At 35.6% G+C, this 20527-nt stretch overlaps 1 protein-coding gene across 1 annotated transcript in view; it reads right to left on the reverse strand.

Moving 5' to 3' along the window:
- LOC126842838 (uncharacterized) overlaps positions 1–19745 on the reverse strand; it is a 61705-nt gene extending 41960 nt beyond the window's left edge. The window contains exon 1 of the mRNA XM_050580023.1: positions 18588–19745. Coding sequence (XP_050435980.1) covers positions 18588–19653 — 1066 coding nt within the window. The 5' untranslated portion in view covers positions 19654–19745. The remainder of the gene's footprint in view (positions 1–18587) is intronic.
- Positions 19746–20527: the final 782 nt, after the last annotated feature.

A 20527-nucleotide genomic window follows, 5' to 3' on the forward strand; every position in this document is an offset into this window, starting at 1 on the left:
TAGTTTAATTAGCGTGTTGATGACCTCTTCGAGTAGTTTGTTTAAAATTATCATAAACAAATAAAGATTCGGGTAAATCAACAAGTCGATCGTTGGTGTTTCACTTGTAAATTTCTAAAGCGATATGTTCATAGCATAATATAAGTATGACGCATGGTAAGGTCAAGACTAGAGGGTAATTAAAATCATAGATTAAGTGTAGTACACACGGACAACGCCTGTAAAATGGATTGAGTGTGCTCAGGAGGCAACACTACATAGGGGCCAATTCAATAGACATTTTGAGGGCGCTTAATAGCTCTGCATTTTCCAGGTGTTTAAATTTAAATATTAATCAACGAGGTTAATGGTTTTTTTTGAGCGACAATTTAACACGGTTAATTTGTTTAACAGAGTTGTTGGGTTTTTTTACATTAAACATTTTTCCAAGCAGAGGTTTCCACACATAAACGCGAAATATATTAGACGGTGCTCATTTTAATATTGGAGATGCTAATGCAACTTAATGTGAAATCATAAGTGATTGAATATTGTGAATATTTCACATTGCACATTACAAAATATGATTATTATGTGGTTCTCGCGGACCCCTTATGGGAAGGTTTCAGGTGAAGGCGATGACAGTTTCGGCCTGATGTAGATATTTTATGTACGACACACGCACATCTATATAGCACTATACTGTTACTATAGCGTATGCGAAACCATAAATTTAACGTACCGGAAGTGGTGTTTTCGTCACCAAGCTTCCGAGGATGCGGCACACAATAGTGTAGTAACGCGCGTAAACCCATTATCGTTTATCGCGAATTTAACGATAGACCGAGGCCCAAGTCGAAATGATAATATAATTAATGCGGCCCAGTAACCGTTTTATGACCGAGCAAAGTTGCGCCGTTATATATATATATATATTATTATTATTATATTATGTGTGCAAGCTCTGCAATGCCGGATGTATGCGTCGGCCGTCAGCCAGATACGGTCCAAGACGGTGGGATTTTATGACCAGGTCCAGGACATAATAATACAAAGGCTGCGGAGCACCTTGTAATTGCTGTAAGTGCTTTTGTGTATCTCTTATCGTAAAAACTGCCCCGGGCCCGTCGGTCTATTGTAATTTGATTAAAACCCCACTGCGCGTGAACAACAAAAACACGGTTGCAATTTAAACATTATAATAATATATTTTATTATTTTTTAAAAAAAAAGTCATCAAAGGTATAAGGTAGGTAAGCGATAAAATAATTAATTAAAATCGTAATTATTATATTAGTATGTAAATAACCGGTTTGTATTAATAATAATAATTATGACCTATTGTTTCGAATTCAAGCATTAGTATACACAGAATGATCACGTGTAGTTTTTAATTCAAGAGTTGAGCTTTTATTTATAATATAAATTTATGTATACACATAAAAAACGATCCGGTAAAACTTTTGAATAGCGTTCACAGTGAAGTGTAATACCCGGCTGCCGTTTATCCGGAAGTACTTATAGGACCGGGGGTCAAATCCGATGACATAGTGTATAATGTCCCCGGGGAAATGTGCATTATATAATGCAATACGGGAAACAAGGTCGCAGGCTTTAACGCGGCAACTCAACCGGCATGTCCGTCATAGTATTTATTATTCGCGCAGTGGCCTTTGGCGTGTCCAGGTTTTTAACAGAAAAAGGAAAGTCCAAAGTCCGGCGCACTCGAAAAAGCTTTCAGACCGACTCTTGTTTTTTATATATATATTTTTTTTTTGTTTGTCAGCTGCTGCCGGCCGGACCTCATAATTAAGCGCAGTGGACGGTCGTCGTTTGTGCCGCCAACGGAAAAAGAAAGCGGCTAATGCACAGCGCTAAAATGAAAAGACCTTTTTATAAATGGTAAATTTTCACTACCCGATCACTCGACCGAACACGATACGACTTTAACTTGTCTTTGATGATCCTTTTAGTTTTTTATTCCCCGAATAATAATCATCTGGCGCACAAATATTATAATTAGCGTTAATAGCCCCCGAGCGGAATTCGCGTTCGGGTACAGGAGAAAGGCAACACAGTGCTTGTCAAAACAAAGGTCCCGGAACGAGTTGTCTGTGTACTACTGCTGCAGTAAACTTGTATAAAAAAAAAATACATATATACTGACTGCAAAGAGGGGTTCAAAAAAACAGTCGTAGCATAGAGAATTAACGTTAGAGCAGACGGTATAATATAGTCCTAAAAAAAAAAAAAAATAACCAAATAGGATAGCGGTTTCGACGACAGCAAAAACCAAACCTAACCGGAAGTCCTTTGATGTCCACCGCGTGTCATCGCCAAGAGAACAATACATTGACGGGTTTTTCCGATTTTCCATGGCCTCGGGAGCTGCTGCGTTAATGATGTATAATATAATATTGTAGTAAAATCTCAATCCCGCCGATGCAATTGAAATGAGATTATCAGGAGATTTTTTGTTTTTTTTAATTCCACCCAAAGACAAGATGTGTTTACTCTTTGCTGTAGTGCGGTATATAGGCCATAAAGCATATCGAATGACTTTACTAAAGTTTAATTCTCCTGTAATCGTGTCTAGGATAGTAAGTTTGGACAACAATATACGAACCACTCCGCGCTAGGATGTTATATTATTGTTTTTTTTTTTTTCATTATTCTCGGATTTGATTGTGAACATGTCGAAAATAATCAATTGAACGCTTAAACAATACAACTCGCCCGGAGTGCGCGATATATGACGAGTTAATAACGATACAATAAGATAAGTAATTATTGTAAGTATTTCTTTTCAACAATATATAGCCTCCTTCCTCGCTGCTATACATACGTATATTATTCGATGCACTGTATTATTATAATATGCTCGACCAGATACATCTCATAGCTAACTATAGACGTTGGTGTACATACGTTGATCGTTCAAACAAAATGTTAATATACACCTTAGCACGGGCAATGGAGTATAATAATACACAACAATGAGAACGTGTGCACTACCCATGGCGTTTTTATCCGGCCAAACAAAAATATAATTAATTTGAATGCAATTTTTATATTTTAGTCGACGACGTCATGGATATATGTATAGGTGAAAATTGCATTCGATTGTATCAGCCGTCGTCGCACTATGAGAACTCATCAGTAAGCATATGTATAATATATTATGTGTTGCACATCATAAAAGAACTGTAGGTACTTTAGTATGTAATATTGTTCTTGGCGTTGTTTCTTAGACGTTGGAAATATATTTTATTTTATAGTACCATTATACATATTGAGTAATTATTATTTACTCCGCTATACCTACTTATCCACACCGCCTATCCGATGATCTCATAAAACGGTGCGTTATTGAAAAAAAAGGCTTAAAATAGAGTATATTGCTCGAGTCGTTAAAAACCTTTGGATTTCGGATAGTCTGCTATGGACAAGTATTATTAACTACTACTGCTGGTGTTGTACATGTATTATAATGGATAACAACGGTTCCTGGCCATGTTGGTCCCTCCGGGCGAGTGTCACCGGTAAGTGGAAGCCGTTTGTTCGGGTGGTGATTTACCGGTCGTTTTGGATTTATTTTATTTTACGGTGCAGTTTATTTTCCAAACGAATAGAAAGGTTTCGTGCGTACAATATAATATGTATACATGCGGTATAATAATGCAACAAGTTAACGAACAAGTAAACCACAAGTCTATAGCATAGAAACAGTGACTCCGACGATGCTGGGTCGTTTCTCGGTAGTACAAATCGTTAAAACCGTACACAAGAGTTATATACTTAACGGGTTACCTACATGACCCAGCAAGAAGTAGTAAAGCACAAAACTTACTGGTTGTTTTTATACACGGCTAAAATACAAAAAGACGTTTACAATGTATATGAGGCGATATTACTTGGTTGTTTTTGCACATTGTTTAATAATTGTACTGTATATGTAATGATACGCAGTTAGTTTTTGAAAACGTTCAACAGCTGCGCACTGATCGTAACTTGGGTATTATTTATTTATTAATTTTTGCATGTTTATAACGGTATAATAAATACTTAATCTATACTATTATTATTTGACAGAAATCGAATAAAAAACACAGCAGTGTGTATTATAATATATTTTATGTCACTAGACAATATTATATTATGTACCGTAAGAGCGGTACAAGGTTAATACCACTATCGCGACATTAATACATTTTATGCATATCACGAAGGTCGTTATCCTGATAATAATTAATAATTGTACACGTCTAGTGCCGTACCTTCATTAACCGCCCACTTATTGTTAAAATATAAGCTATCCGTATTTAATTTAATAGGTTATAAAACGCGGTCTTAACAATGAATGTAAAATAAACAAGTCGTTTTTAGAAAAAAAATTTCACCAAGAATGTAATGATTTCGATTCAAAAACGATTCATTTGCTTGCTATTTCATTCAATTGTACGAAAACATTGTCATCACAATGTAAAACGAGTACCCGACGGTTACTCGTGACGTGTGGTCTAAACAAATACAACTGAAAATTCAACTTTTATTCTCTGACAAATGACACGTTAAAGTAACGTTAGCCACGCATAGGTAAAAAACAAATGATGAATTTGGCAGTCGCATTATAAGTTCGTGGCGTCAAGAAGCCATTGAGGAAACGTTTCTTAGGTATTCTATCGACTTGAATCCACTTTAAGACAGAGAAATAACATGATGCGCTCTGAAGTGATAACGACAACGGTTTTGAGCTTGGTGTTGTTGATTTGCCAATCGACGCGTTCGTTGAAAACTGGATACATGTATCCCAGTCAAGTCATTGTCGACGAAAGTATTCTCCGCTTTGATTTAAAATGCACGTACATGTTTAGCGGGTTGACACACATGGTGGCGACAAAGCATTTAATTGGCTCGCCTGTTTTTTTGGGTGTACCATCGGTGATCGGTAATATATATAGTTACGACCATTTCTTAAAAGATCAAATATACTCGCTGTACCTCTTAAAAGTAATGCGTATGGATGCGTTGTGGCTGCTACATTTGTACATGGGTATGCTGAACAGTTTTTACAGAGATTCATCGAATAGAGCGGAAGATTGTAAAAAAATTATCGCCACTCACGACTATGTCATCGCTCAATTGCGCAAGTCGGTTACAAATTGCCGTAAAGACAGTTCGTTTAACAGCGAGGGGCAGATTTTCTCGGATGGGATTCCCTCAGAAAACGATTTGAGAACTATAATGGAAACGAACACCGACAAAGTCAAGGAATTAACTACAAGAAATAAATATAAACATGTCGGCAACACGTTGCAAATCGGAAGTCTTTTCTTAAACAACATGTGTTCGAAAGAAGATTTCATAATTGATTTAATGGACGTATTCAACGTGCAAGTGGAATGGCGCAGCACAGGTGAACGATTGAAAACGTCTTGGGAAGACGCACATATACTGTGTTGGCCTATGAATTTGGAAAAACTAAAGTTACACTATAAGCTGGCCTTTGCTTTCCTAAAAATCATCATGTTGCGGCTGTCGTTAAAACACCTAGACTATTTAAGAGGCTTTATTTCTTCAATATTTTACGTGGAATATACGCAAGAATGGTATAATAAAGTCAAAGAGTTCGGTGATATGTTAATCTTGTCCGAAGATACACACGTAGAAAATTTGCTAATTCATCTCGATAAGCTTGTCAAAAGAGAAGAAACAATAGACGACGTGGTTAAATATTTAATTTCAATATTGGAAAAACTCTGTGAACCTTTCGGGTGTAAAGCTACTAAAAAATTCAAACTAAACGGTAAAGAATTTCAGACACCTTATAAAAGTTCGATGTTATACGATGATATTAATACAAAAAAAAGTCCTTTGCGGATTGAGCGGTATAGTTTGGAAAATACCACAGCGTTTTTGCACTATCTCAGTTGGATTTTCAAATTTGTCGACTTTACCCTTGTTCGGTTATTCGTGGAATATGTATCAATGATGTAAATCTAATATAATGCATTGATGGATTGCAATATGAAAATCGCAGTACATTTAATTTCGTTTACATATTATATGCAAAAATTTCAATTTAAATCTAATTTATATTAACTATATAATATACTAATTTTAATGTTATGTTCAGATACCATCGTGCATTGCTATTGTACGTCATTACTTTATTTTTTTATAATAAATAATCATTGTTATATGTAAACATATTTTGTTAATAATGATCATGCGGTATATTATTTAAATATAATTGTTATTTGAAAAAAATTCTGAGTATTTTCATTGAAAGGTTTCACCAAATTTAATACTTTGAAAGCAAGCACACGTTCATTGAATAAGGCAGAGAGTGCCACATATACGAGTACATTGTTTTTGTCAGTTTAAAATTTTCGTATTTCCAGTTGTACACTTTTTAAAATTAAAAATAATGTTTTCCATTTATCAAATTGGTCGACTTTACCCTTGTTCGGTCACTCATAAAATATATGAATGAAGTAAATAGTAAAGATAGAAGTAAAGTAAATTTCAATCACATAATTTAGACAAATAATTAAATTTAAATCTTTCTATTTATTAATATAATATAATATTGGTATAGCATAAATACATAACATAAAAATAAACACACATGTATTTTGTTGTTAAAACATAATTGTTATAAAATTAAATTCAGAGATTTTTCATTCAGAGCAATGATAGCCAGCGAATTTTGAAGAGATCGCTTTTGTAAAATTTTATGACTGAACGTGTAAGGATATTTTGATAAATGTTACAATTTTTTAATTAAATAATTATTACAAAAAAACTGTAAATCGTTAATAATATAAAATAATAAACAGTTTAAAAGTTAATTTGGCTATCACTGAATAAAAAACTTTGTTAAAACATGTTTAATTATGATCAAGGGTGTAAGGAACTTAAATAATTTCGTGGCCTTAATGCCAAAGTGGGGATACTACACACATCTCAGCCCATCTCAAATTACGCCAATGGTTATGAGAGTAAATTTATTATAATAGAAGTATACAGTACAGAAAATATGTTGAATTTATATCAAATAAAAGTTCCTTATTAATAAATTCTCTTTCAGTTTTGCAAAAAATATTTTTCTTATTTCAAAACGTTTAGTCAAATAATGTGGCAATGTCGATTTTAAATACGGGGATTTTGCTAAGTTATTATTAAACTAAAAAATGAGCGACACACGGTTAACGTATGTATAGTCTAAACAAATACAACGGAAAAATTATTTGATTTTTTTCTCTGAAAAAGCCACGTATATAGGCTTGAGTAAAGAAAAAAAACAAAATCATGAACTTGATAAATTTGACAGTCTCAAAATTTCGTTACCGCAAGAAGCAACCAGCTTACGCGATTTTATTCTACCGACTTTAATCAAATATAAGACAAAAAAAGTAATATGGTGCGATTTACCGTACTGTCGAGCATGGTTTTGGGTTTAATGTTGTTCGTTTGCCAACCAGCACAATCGTTGGAAACCGGATGCATGTATCCCAGTCACGTCAGTGTTGACGAAGGTATTATCCATAATGATTTAAAATGTACATACCTATATAGCGGATTGATACATATGCTGTTGGCAAAGCATTTAACTTTTCATTTGCGTCTATCAGTTTTGATCGGTCAAATGATTCGTTACGGCCATATCGTCAAATACCAAATATATTCGCTGTACCACTTAAAAGTAAAGCGTATGGATGCATTGTGGTTAATACATTTGTACTTGGCTCTGGTAAACAGTTTTTTCGGGGAGTCCAATAACAAGAAAGAAGACAGTAAAAAAATCTTGGCCACTCTCGACTATGTCATCGCTCAAGTGCGGATAGACTTAACTGATTGCCGTGAAGATAATACATTTAACGACGAGGGACAGATTTTCTCGAACGGGCATCTTTCGAAAAAAAAGTTGGAAGGCTTTATGCTGATGAACACTTCCAAAGCCGAAGCGTTGCTTACAAAAAACAACATATTATGTAATCAGACGTTAAATGAATATGCGGCGAAAACGTTACAAATCGGAGTTCTTTTATTAAACAAAATAGGTTCAAAGGATGTTTCAATGGAAGATTTAATGGGCGTATTTAACGTGCAAATAGAATGGCACAGCACGGCTGAAGTATTGGCTCAATCTTGGTGTGATGCACGTAATTATTTTTGGACTGCCAACAAGTTTGTACACCTAAAATTATACTATAAACTGACCTTTGATTTTCTAAAAATTATGATGTTCCGGCTGTCGTTAAAACACCTTGACTATTTGAGAGGCTTTATTTCTTCAATATTTTACGTGGAATATACGCAAGAATGGTATAATAAAGTCAAAGAGTTCGGTGATATGTTAATCTTGTCCGAAGATACACACGTAGAAAATTTGCTAATTCATCTCGATATGCTTGTCAAAAGAGAAGAAACAATAGACGACGTGGTTAAATATTTAAATTCAATATTGGAAAAACTCTGTGAACCTTTCGGGTGTAAAGCTACTAATACATTCGAACTAAACGGTAATGAATTCCAGACACCTTATAAAAGTTCGATAACGTACCACGATTTAATTCTTAAAAAAAGCCCTGTGCGGATTGAGCGTTATAGTTTGGAAAATACCACAGCATTTTTGCACTATCTCAGATGGATGTTCAAATTTGCCGACTTCAAACTTGTTCGGTTATTCGTGGAGTATATATCAATGAAGTAAATCTAAAATAATTTATTGATGGATTGGAAAATCAACATCGCATATTTGATTTCGATTACGTTATGTAGGCAAAAATTTCAATTTAAATCTAATTTATATTAATTTTATAATATACTCATTTTATTGTAATGTTCATATACCATCGTACATTATCATTGTACGTCATAACTACATTTTTCTATAATAACTAATCATTGTTATATTATGTAAACATATGATATGGTAATGTATTTTGTTAATAAAGATCCATGTGTTATTATATTTAAATATTATTGTTATATAAAAAAATTCTGAGTAATTTCATTGAAAGGTTTTGTCCAAATCAATACTTTGAAAGCCAGCACACTTTGAAGAGGTAATAGAAATTAAATTTTCAGTTGAAGCCTAGTGAATAAAAGGCCTAGTAAATTATAGAGAATGAATTCTAAAATATATAATATTATGTTATAACCTCTTGTTACGTTTTGTGATGTAAGTAAATGTTAATAAACAAATATTTATAGCTAAATATATTTTTTTATTATGTTTACTATTTATTTGCGAATTGTACAGTGGGCATGTAATACGCATGTACAGTGTTTTATTTCACACAATTGTTATCTTGGGCACTATGTGTTTCTATAAAAATCTAACCTACAAAATATAGTGAAGCTTTGTCTTCTTCGAGTTTGACGTCAATAACTACTTGCCATTGTTTGCAGTTAAACTCGATTTTTACGGTAAAAACACCTGCGTTGATATTGTAAAATAATCAAAGTATAGTTGGCGATGACTCAAACGCATTAATGTCAATTACGACGGTAGAGCCTTTTTAATAATTTTAACACAGATTTAATTTAAACACATACATAGTTTGAACACTTGGACGAGGCAGATACAGCCATAATGTGTTTAACCGTGTTGAAATAATTGGCGTGGGACACAATAGAAATAATAACACAAACACTTTTATAGCAATAACAATAGGTATTATTTAGAACAATATTTAACTAATAGACTAATGAAAAAATTACAATTACATTAAGACTGTATTGCACAATTCGTGTGTTGCCTATTGAATATTATAGTATCGCCGGGCAAGTACGACGGCACTCTGTACATCCGAAAATAGCGCACCGTGTTCCGGACCCGAGTCGACTAGGTCTTTTGGGGGCAGGGTGGGGGGGGGGGGCACATAAATTTTGAAAAAAGGACTGATTTTTGTGGCGGTCCGGAATAATTGGTGAGTGCTCGATCGGCACATAAATCCCCCGGTCTGCGTATACACACACACACAATATACACATATGTCGACCGTCGCCTAATCAACGGCAACCGAAGGGGGGGGGGGAGACTTACCGCTAACCGGATCTAGAGTGATTTACCGGCGGGGAATCCCCATCGGAAGAGGGCAAAGCGGGGGCATAATACGTTTTGTTCAGACGTAATTAGCGACAATACCGTCGCGGGCGGACAACTATACAGCAGCAGCAGCAGCAGCTGCGTGATTTACCGTCCATCCCCGTCTTGGTTTACGGTTCTTCTTCTTCTTCTTCTCGTGCTGCTTCTGTTGCCGCCGGGCAACTTTTCGCCGCCGGCTATATCAGACTGCGGGCATAGGGAAGAGTTGCCACCCGGCGCGGACCGAATGAGTTATTTGTCTGTACACAGGTCCGAGGTCGGCGACCACCCCGTTCACCGAAGACCCACGCCGAAATAGCTCATCGTGTCCCGTGTAATTGCGGTGTCCGGATAATTGCCGCGGCACGGCAAGTCGCCGGGGTTTAAAAGTCAAAACCGCACCGTTTCTGGAAACAAACTTACCGTGTCTCCTCCCTATAGGCCGTTCGCACCCGCCGTCTTCTCCTCGTAGCCAGTATACAATATGTCTCCAGGCAAAATATAATACATCTATCGGTTTTGACATATTACACAGCGTTATGTCTCGCCCCTTCGTCGTTTCCATTCCACTGTTATCCATACAAAAGAATAGACGAATGTGCTTCGGCGATAACAACGTATAATAATAATATAACGTTGTTAAACGAATCTGCTTTAAAGTTCCCATCGCCCATCCGAGTGTTAATCCTTTCAGTATGTTTTAACACCTTTCAATACCTTTTCATACTGTATAATAAAGTCCTAAAGGTAAGAGCCCCGCGCTCTGATAAGGATTAGCAAAACATAAACGAAAATGTCTCTCTAAAGTGTTTTCTTTCTCTTTTGCCAATATAATAATAATAATATGTTATGTGTACCTACTTACTCGACATAACGCAGTTGTGATCCGCACGATAAAGATGTATTGAAAAGATAACTAGCGCGCGTTGGTGTATATATACACAGAAAATACTGTTTAAAAAAAGTACCTTTTGTGCTTTGTATGTGTCCTTAAAAGCTAAAAGAAAATATGCTCGCACAAACACTATAATACAGAGTTATACGGACAATAGGCGGATCGAGTAAAGGCAAATAACAATTTCCCTTAAACCGTTTTTATCGATACAGATATTATAGGTAATATTCAAACAGTTATATTATCTTTATTGTTAATATGAAACGGCGGTACATTTTTTAACAATACTGAACAACCAACCGGAGAAAAAATGGTTATTAAATTAAATGTTTGGTACAACTTAAATTTTACAAAAAAATGCTAATTAAGCGTACAAGTATATAATATTCGACTAGTGCATAAAAACCTAGAAAATCCACACGAAGAGAAATGCGTATAAATCTTTTTTGAGAATATAATTTGTATGATTTATACGGTAAAGTATGGTATTTATAAGTATATATATATGTATACATATTTTTTTTTGGCATTGCACGACTCGGAAATTCGTTTTTAATAAAGTTTTTTTTTAAAACGCTCTATTGTTGCATTGTTATCCGGTCGATAAAGTTTATAAGAGTGCAAACCCGAACACTACCGTGCAGGGTAATATTTCGTATTGTTACAGCAAAAGAATGAAAACACTCAGAAAGTTGAATATATTATCATCGAACGGACAGAGTTTTTTTTCCCTCGCATATAAATAACTCAATGCCGAGCTATTCGGGCAAAACAGTGTATTACATTTTTTTTTTTTAGTTTATATATATATATGTTTTATTCCATCGAATAATAATTTGGAGCCGACCTCCGGCGGGGTAAGGCTATTTTTCGAGGGTGGGTGGGGGTAGGAAACCGTGGATTTATTGTCTGGCGATAATTCACTTGTGCACAACAACTGCAGCGCCGCCGACGCGATGCAAAACGGTCGGAAATGCACACACACACACACACACTGGGTCACTTTACCGCCGGACTATTATAGGACGACCCCGTTGGTGGAGATATGAATTATTATTATATACACGGCGAGACTTGTGCGCGAACACCCGGCGGACCCTTGGCCGCATTAAATCGCAACAAATATAAGTAGCAAGTCCGGCTGTCCGAAAGCCAGTAAATCATCGCGCACAGCGGCTCCTAAATACGCGCTGTAGATATGGAAATAATGGGCTCGGGCCGTCTTGTGATTTACGACCCCTCGCAGTGGCCAGTCGCCACGGTGCTTACCGCGTCTGTTGTTGGTTGTGAAAAAAAAACAGGAACATTGTTATACTATATTTATAAAACCCCTATGAATCGTGCGAGTGGACTTTGAGGGTCAGTCGGGCATGTGTGACTTTTCAAGGACTGCACGACCGGATTTAGAAATTAGCGGTAGGATATGATGATATCTGTTTCACACATAATTATCTTCTACTTTGGATGCGATCAACTTTGTCTAACTTGAAAAAGTTGTATTTTTTTTTTAATTTGGCAACATTCAGGACACTTTAGACCATTTTTAGGTGAAACCTTCGTCGTCGTTTCTTTTTTTACGGGCACTTGGGTCAGCTCAATTTGCGTTCGTTGAGACTTTGATAAAAAATCAGATATTATTATGCTCGTGTAATTATGCGTAGCTGCAAGTCACTGTGTTATTGAAACGCTAATGTTACAGGGGAAAATTAATTTATTGTAAGATAGCAAACTTGTACCTATACTATTATGAGTATCCATCAAAAACCACATAATATACCGTAATCGTAAATGACATAATCATTGTTTGGATTATTATGTAACGTTGTTTGCTCTCGTTTTAAAGGTTGGTAGGTACTAGTTTCGATTAAAAAAAAGTTTAAAATGTCAGCTCGTTTTCAGACGTTCATGAACATGTTTAATGGTCGACCGAAGAACATTTGGTAAATGTTAAATTTTGTATTTATTAAGTGCCTGGGGTTTCGAGAAAACGGTGGAAATAAACAGAAGAAGAATATAACAGACACAAAATATCATCAATGGTGGTTTAGAGGTACTCGCTCGACGTAATTCATATCTGTATGTATACTTGGCCATAGATATTATGTATACTTGGACTGAAAACTTCGGCGAGGGTGAAATTTTAATCCGTTGACAAAAAATGGTCCAATATAATATAGGAATGGTCGTTGGGATTACTCGAATGGATTGTGGAAGTCTGGAGAATGCGATCGGGGAGGTTGTGGCGGCCACGGCAAGTGCAATAATAATAATAATAATATCTATGTGTACCTCGGCGACGGGGACTATTGGATTTAACGACCGCGTTAAAATCTGGCTCGGTTACGACACGCCGTTACCGTAAAAACGAATATAAATATCCTTAAGATTGTTTCCCGAAACTCCTGTTTAATCGAGTTTTTCGGCGCAGAGCCTCTGCCGCGGCGTGACTCTGCCCGGCCACCAGGTGCGCGCGTACGCCACCGGAAATCCCGTCTTAATGTATTCAACAGCGGCCAAGGGAACTTTGTTCCGGCCATGAAAAAAGTCCAACGGGATAGGTAATCCCGGAGACGGTATTTCTCCCGAACGAGCAATTAATGGCGGCAACGCAGGGCCGTTTATTTTTACGGGTTGCTAATTTTTTCCCGGCGGGGTGCGAGATCGGTTTACGCGGGACGTGTACAAGTAAAACGCATACTTGTAAAAACATTTCGGTAAAAATCCTCGAGCTTAAGACAGACGTGCGTGTTTGTGAAAGCGACCAAGGACGCGAAATCGCGGTTAAAATCGAGTAAAATTACTTTACATTAGTTTTAGACCAAAAGACAAACACACATCGTATGGCGTTGATAAACGTTTGAGTATAATTTGGTTATCGCTAAACTACCCTTGAATTGACTTGAATTGGACAGCATAGACACAAAGATGTTTTCCTGTAAAATCTGCGATACTGCACTACTATGGCATTTATGTAGGTAAACTTGATCAGAATACACAAATGGGATGGCTATAATATGCAGGATCTTTGCCGGTTCTGGTTTGCTGGATAAACGAAAAAAATATACATCTCATGTAGATGGCATTATATTATAATATAATATGTGAACACACAATAACAATAATATTTGCTTTTTACATGCGTTTCACAATGAAAACGCCATGGCGAGACGCGGTTAGTTTAAAAATAAACTTTGTGAGATTTATGAACGTGTATACATACATCTTTAACGCACATATTGGAATAGATTTATGGACGAATAAATAAGGTGCTAATAATTAGTCGTTATACATAACAGAGTAAAAAAAAAAACATACTGTATGTTACATTATGTCAAGCACACGTGACTCGAGACACCGTCTCTCGGCCGAATGGTGCTTATTAGCAGTTTTTATTTATTTACTTACGGACAAAGAAGCGGTAACTTTTTTTTTTTTTACTATTATCAGCTTTAATTAACTACAGTGGAAACGAGTGATGACTATTGTCGTTTAACGTGGAAAATATACACATATAAATAATTGTTTACTGTTGATTCCATTTATTGTATTATATTATGAGTTATGCCGCTGTGTTAAATAAATTACATACTTGCGCCGTTCGTTTACGACTGGAATCGTGTCTTATACACTGTGCGTTTCCCGAGTGTGCGTTCTGACTAATTAATTGCTCTACACTTCGGACGAGAGGGAAAATATTTTGAAAGCGACCGAATCATAATTTATTATTACGCTTTTGAAATGCCGTTGTACGCACAAATGCGTGCTGTGTGTGTAGAGAGCGGTTCTAAATGCACAGCAATATTCCAGAGACTTAACATTACATACATACGTGCACGCATTGACGGTATGATAATTTTGTAATACAAACACAATAGGGTGTCATAAAAATAAAACGTCATGTGTTACACCGCACTGTTTTGTGTATATTATGAGCTCTCGGTGATTTGTTGTTACCGTACAGTTTACACAAGACGCACTTGGTATTATATAATATCGTCTGGGGGTATTAATGTGGACCGAAATCCGTTTTAAAGATATTAGTCGAAATTTATGCGTTTTTCTCCATAACGCACAATTATATTACCGTTGTGTTGTGGTTGGTTGTCTCGCTTTGGTCTCGCTATAATACCTAATATAATATTATGTACCTACCTATCCAGGTCCTGTCCGAACGCTTCAATTGAACGTCATTAACTTCCACGGCCGGTATTGTGATCCGGAATCGAACGAAACGCATGTGCAGCGGGTATAATAATAATAATAATGTGAACGTTTAAAGAAAAATAAAAACGATTTATTAATTTGTTTTTTTTTTTTCATTTCACTCGATTTGTCAGTCGTAAAACAGCATCAACAAAAGAAAATCACATAACAATATAATCCACACACTGCTTGTATTACACCTGTATATTATTGTATACAGATGTATATATATCCGATCGCCGTACATTAAGTGTGTGTGTGTGTGTTTACACAAGTATAATATACGGACGTTTATTGGACCTCACGTTTTTAGGGTCTTTTCTCAGCCCCCGGGCCGGGTACACGACGATATTACCGTGTGTACAAGTTACCTACAGCGGTTTTATATACACATCTTATCGTCTCCCCATATCTAAGGGGCGCATTTAAAATATAATTTACGATTACCCGAATATTAGGGTATAATACCTATACTTAATAGCGCATAAAGGTGCGTCGTAGATATTATCATCGACGCTTCTCCGCGTCTAGCTGGCGCAGGACACGCCGTACAATAATATTATAGTCTATTCTTCACCCAGCCGACACGGGGAGACAACGCTGATGTTTTGCAATAATATAGATCCTCTATAATGACAATAATAGCCCGTTGACCATGCGCCCTAACGTGTAATTAGAATAACCGTTTGAGAAAATGTGCTGACCGGAACTGTTTGGACATTTTCTTGGGCCCTTTAAAAGTAGTGCACGCCGTTGTAAATTCGGAAACTTCACCACAACTGGGAGGTATTAAAGCTAAAAAATAAACATTGACAATATTACAGGTAGTAATATCCCCCCCCCCCGTTTGGTTTGCTGTATTTCTACGGGGGTTGGTGGTCCGAGAAAATAATATTATGTAGGTCAACGCAACCTGGACGCGAGACCCCGTCTGAACCCTATATTCAATCTTTCAATTAGTTAATAAGATTTGGCTCCCAGAGATGGTATAATATCGCTGTGACGAGCGCAGGCGGGTTATAACAAATAGTGTGTATCTTAAGCAGTCTTGGAGGGGAGGGTGGGATACAAGCCGCTACTATTTAACCGTTCCACTGCAACGGGGTCGGGTATCACACAGCGACACTGCAGGCATTGTTACACGGTCGTATCACACGTATTAAACGGTGTACGGCCAAAAAGAAATGGTCCAATCCCTCTTGTATCAGCTACACTATATAATATTATATTGTATTATATTAGCGTTACGCCCTCCAAGTCTTCGTTCGACCGGTTTCCAAACAATATATTATAATAGTAATATAAAATAGACGCCCGTCAAAGGATTCGCATGGAAAAGAGGACACGACGGCGTACCTACCAAATGTAAAGAAATTATCAACAGAAGAAATGCTCGGTCGCGTCCGGTTAGGTACTTATGTGCCGTGTGTGTACCTACCGTGTTGTCTTGTGTTTTTTTAAGGGACACTATTAGGGTCCAGGGGACAATACCGATACTATATAATAGTGCGGCCCGTCCGTTCCCCGTTGGTCGGTCAGAGACACTCGAAACCGTCACTTGTCTTCTTACTAATTGCATTGTTCGCGATTCCTGGGGGCATTTCACGACGGCGGCGGCGATATTGATGCGTTTTGTGCACTATATAAATGAATGTATACTTATACACGGCTACGGCCCCACCCCCTCTCCATCAGATGCCCGGGGAAACAATTAGTGAAAGCCTCTTCTCCGAAACTTCTCTGTGTAGTGCCGTATTACTGGAGTGTCTCCTCGCGTTCGCATTGTTATAACGAAGATGTTTGTTATTCGATATAAGTGTGTACATCGCGCCAAAAGTCCTCCTCCGAGTGCTTTTCCTCATCCGCAAGGCTCAAGACGTTTGTTCTGCACGTGCATATCGAGTGAATCGACAGAGTAAATCCGACAAGATTGCGAAAGCCACAGAGTTCAGCACAGTGTTATTAAAAAAAAAAAAAAATGTGTTCAACGGACATAAGTTTTCAAACAATGTTCTATTTTTTTTTTTTTATAAAAATTTCCAAATACAAAATGTAACTTTTTTCATGGATATTATTGTCTACTTTTTTTTTGTCAATTTATATAACCCAACCTAACTGTTGTACATACTCTTGGTGTACACTCACAAACTATTAGTAGGTACATTTCAAAAATTGAATAATATTCTTTAATACTACCTGCGATTTTTTTAACGTTAACAAAATATTACAAAATCATATTTTGATAACAAACCGACTAATAACAACACGTGTGCTTGCTTTCAAAGTATTAAATTTGACGGAACCTTTACTCTGTTAACAATTGGCGTAATTTGGGAGGGACTAGTGATGTGTATAGTATCCCTACTTTGGAATTAAGACCACGAAAATATTTAACTTCTGTACGCTGGGTTAGAGAAATAAACGAATTGTAATAATATTACACTAACATTTATAAGCTCATTAACTGCTATAAATTTGTATTATATATTTTATAAATGGCCACCACCAACTGTTATACCCACTGTTTTATTTTTTAAAGTTACCAAAATTATTTCACAATGTTCAAGGTAAAAAAAAAATTTTTAGGAGTCGATAGAATTGAAGTATAAAACGTGTTAGTCTTTGTTAGGAAAATAAAATAGCCTTAATTATATTTACATTGCCATCTGTTTGGCGTAAATTTTATAAACGAGATTTTTCTTTTTCTTTTATTTAATGCATATGACTGTTCAGTTTAAATGGAAAACATTATTTTTAATTTTACAAAGGGTACAAATGAAATTGCGAAAATGCTTAACTGACAATAACAATGTATTCGTATAAATGACACTCTCTACCTAATTCAATGAACGTTTGTTGCTTTCAAAGTATTAAATTTGACGATAGTATTCAATGAAAATACTCGGATTTATTTCAAGTAACAATGATATTTAAATAATATACCGCATTGATTATTATTAACAAAATATGTTTTCATATAACAATGTTTATTTATTATAGAAAAATGTAGTAATGACGAACAATAGTAATGTACGATGGTATTTGAACATTACAATAAAATGAGTATATTATATATTTAATACAAATTAGATTTGAATTGAAAAATTTGCATTTGATATGTAAACGATATCAAATGTAATGCGATTTTTATATTCCAATCCATCAATACATTTTATTAGATTTACATCATTGATATATATTCCACGAATAACCGAACAAGTTTAAAGTCGGTAAATTTGAACATCCATCTAAGATAGTGCAAAAATGCTGTGGTATTTTCCAAACTATAACGCTCAATCCGCACAGGGCTTTTTTTAAGAATTAAATCGTGGTACGTTATCGAACTTTTATAAGGTGTCTGGAATTCATTACCGTTTAGTTCGAATTTATTAGTAGCTTTACACCCGAAAGGTTCACAGAGTTTTTCCAATATTGAATTTAAATATTTAACCACGTCGTCTATTGTTTCTTCTCTTTTGACAAGCATATCGAGATGAATTAGCAAATTTTCTACGTGTGTATCTTCGGACAAGATTAACATATCACCGAACTCTTTGACTTTATTATTCCATTCTTGCGTATATTCCACGTAAAATATTGAAGAAATAAAGCCTTTTAAATAAGCAAGGTGTTTTAACGACAGCCGGAACATCATAATTTTTAGAAAATCAAAGGTCAGTTTATAGTATAATTTTAGGTTTACAAATTTGTTGGCAGTCCAAAAATAATTACGTGCGTCACACCAAGATTGAGCCAATACTTCAGTAGTGCTGTGCCATTCTATTTGCACGTTAAATACGCCCATTAAATCTTCCATTGAAACATCTTTTGAACATATTTTGTTTAATAAAAGAATTCCGATTTGTAACGTTTTCGCCGCATATTCATTTAACGTCTGATCACATAATATGTTGTTTTTTTTAAGCAACTCATTGGCTTTGATTTTGTTCATATGCATAAAATATCCCAAATCTATTTCCGAAAGATTCCCGTTTGAGAAAATCTGCTCCTCGTCGTTAAATGTATTATCTTTACGGCAATCCGTTAAGTCTATACGCAATTGAGTAATGACATATTCGAGAGTGGCCAAGATTTTCTTACTGACTTCTTTCTTGTCTTCGGACTCTCCGTAAAAACTGTTTACCAGAGCCAAGTACAAATGAATTAACCACAAGGCATCCATACGATTTACTTTTAAGTGGTACAACGAATATATTTGGCATTTGACGATATGGCTGTAAGTAATTATTTTACCGATTAAAACTGATGGATACAAAAAATAAGTTAAATGCTGTGTCAGCAGCATGTGTATCAATCCGCTGTATAGGTACGTACATTTTAAATCGTTATGGATAATACCTTCGTCAACAATGACTTGACTGGGATACATGCATCCGGTTTCCAACGATTGTGCTGGTTGGCAAACGAACAACATTAACCCCAAAATCGTGCTCGTCAGTACGTCAAGGCGCACCATATTATTTTGTGTTTAATATTTGATTGAAGTCGGTAGAAAAAAATCGCGTAAGCTAGCTTGCTTCTTGCGGCAACGAAATTTTGAGACTGGCAAATTTGTCAAGCTTACGATTTCGATTTTTTGTTTTGTTTATTTAAGTCTATATACGTTTCTTTTTCGGAGAGATAATTCAAATAAATTTTTCGTTGTATTTGTTTAGACCACACATATGTTAACCGCGTGCAGCTCATTTTTTCATAATGCTTTTCTTTAGTTTTATAACAACTTAACAAAAACCCCGTATTTAAAACGACATCACCACATTATTTAACAAAACGTTTGAAAATGAGAAAAATATTTTTGGAAAAACTGAAAGAAAATGTATTTATTAAGAATTTTAATTTAATATACATTAAACATATTTTCTGTACTGTATACTACTATTGTAATCTATTAAATTCGCATGACTCTTAGCATGATAACTTTTCTCTGTTAATAATTGGCGTAATTTGGGAGGGACTAGTGATGTGTATAGTATCCCTACTTTGGAATTAAGACAACGAAATTATTTAACTTCTGTACGTTAGGTTAGAGAAATAAACGAATTGTATAATATTACACTAACTTTTTAAGCTCATTCTCTTTTTTTGCGAAATTACACCCTTTATTTATTTTATATTTTACGATATGGTCGTAATTATATATAATATTACAGATCATCAATTGTAAACCAAAAAAAAAACGGGTGGGCTAATTAAATGCTTTGTCGCTAGCATGCGTGTCAACCCGCTAATCAAGTGTGTGCATTTTAAAGTATAAAGGTTATTAGCTTCGTTAACATTGACATGACTGGGATACATGTATCCAGTTTCGAATGAATGTGTTGATTGGCAAA

This window comes from Adelges cooleyi, unplaced genomic scaffold, assembly GCF_023614345.1.
Source record: "Adelges cooleyi isolate 19-005CV unplaced genomic scaffold, UGA_ACOO_1.1 ACOO_flye_CR_arks_rails_tigmint_CR_PRNA_574, whole genome shotgun sequence".
Lineage (NCBI taxonomy): Eukaryota > Metazoa > Arthropoda > Insecta > Hemiptera > Adelgidae > Adelges > Adelges cooleyi.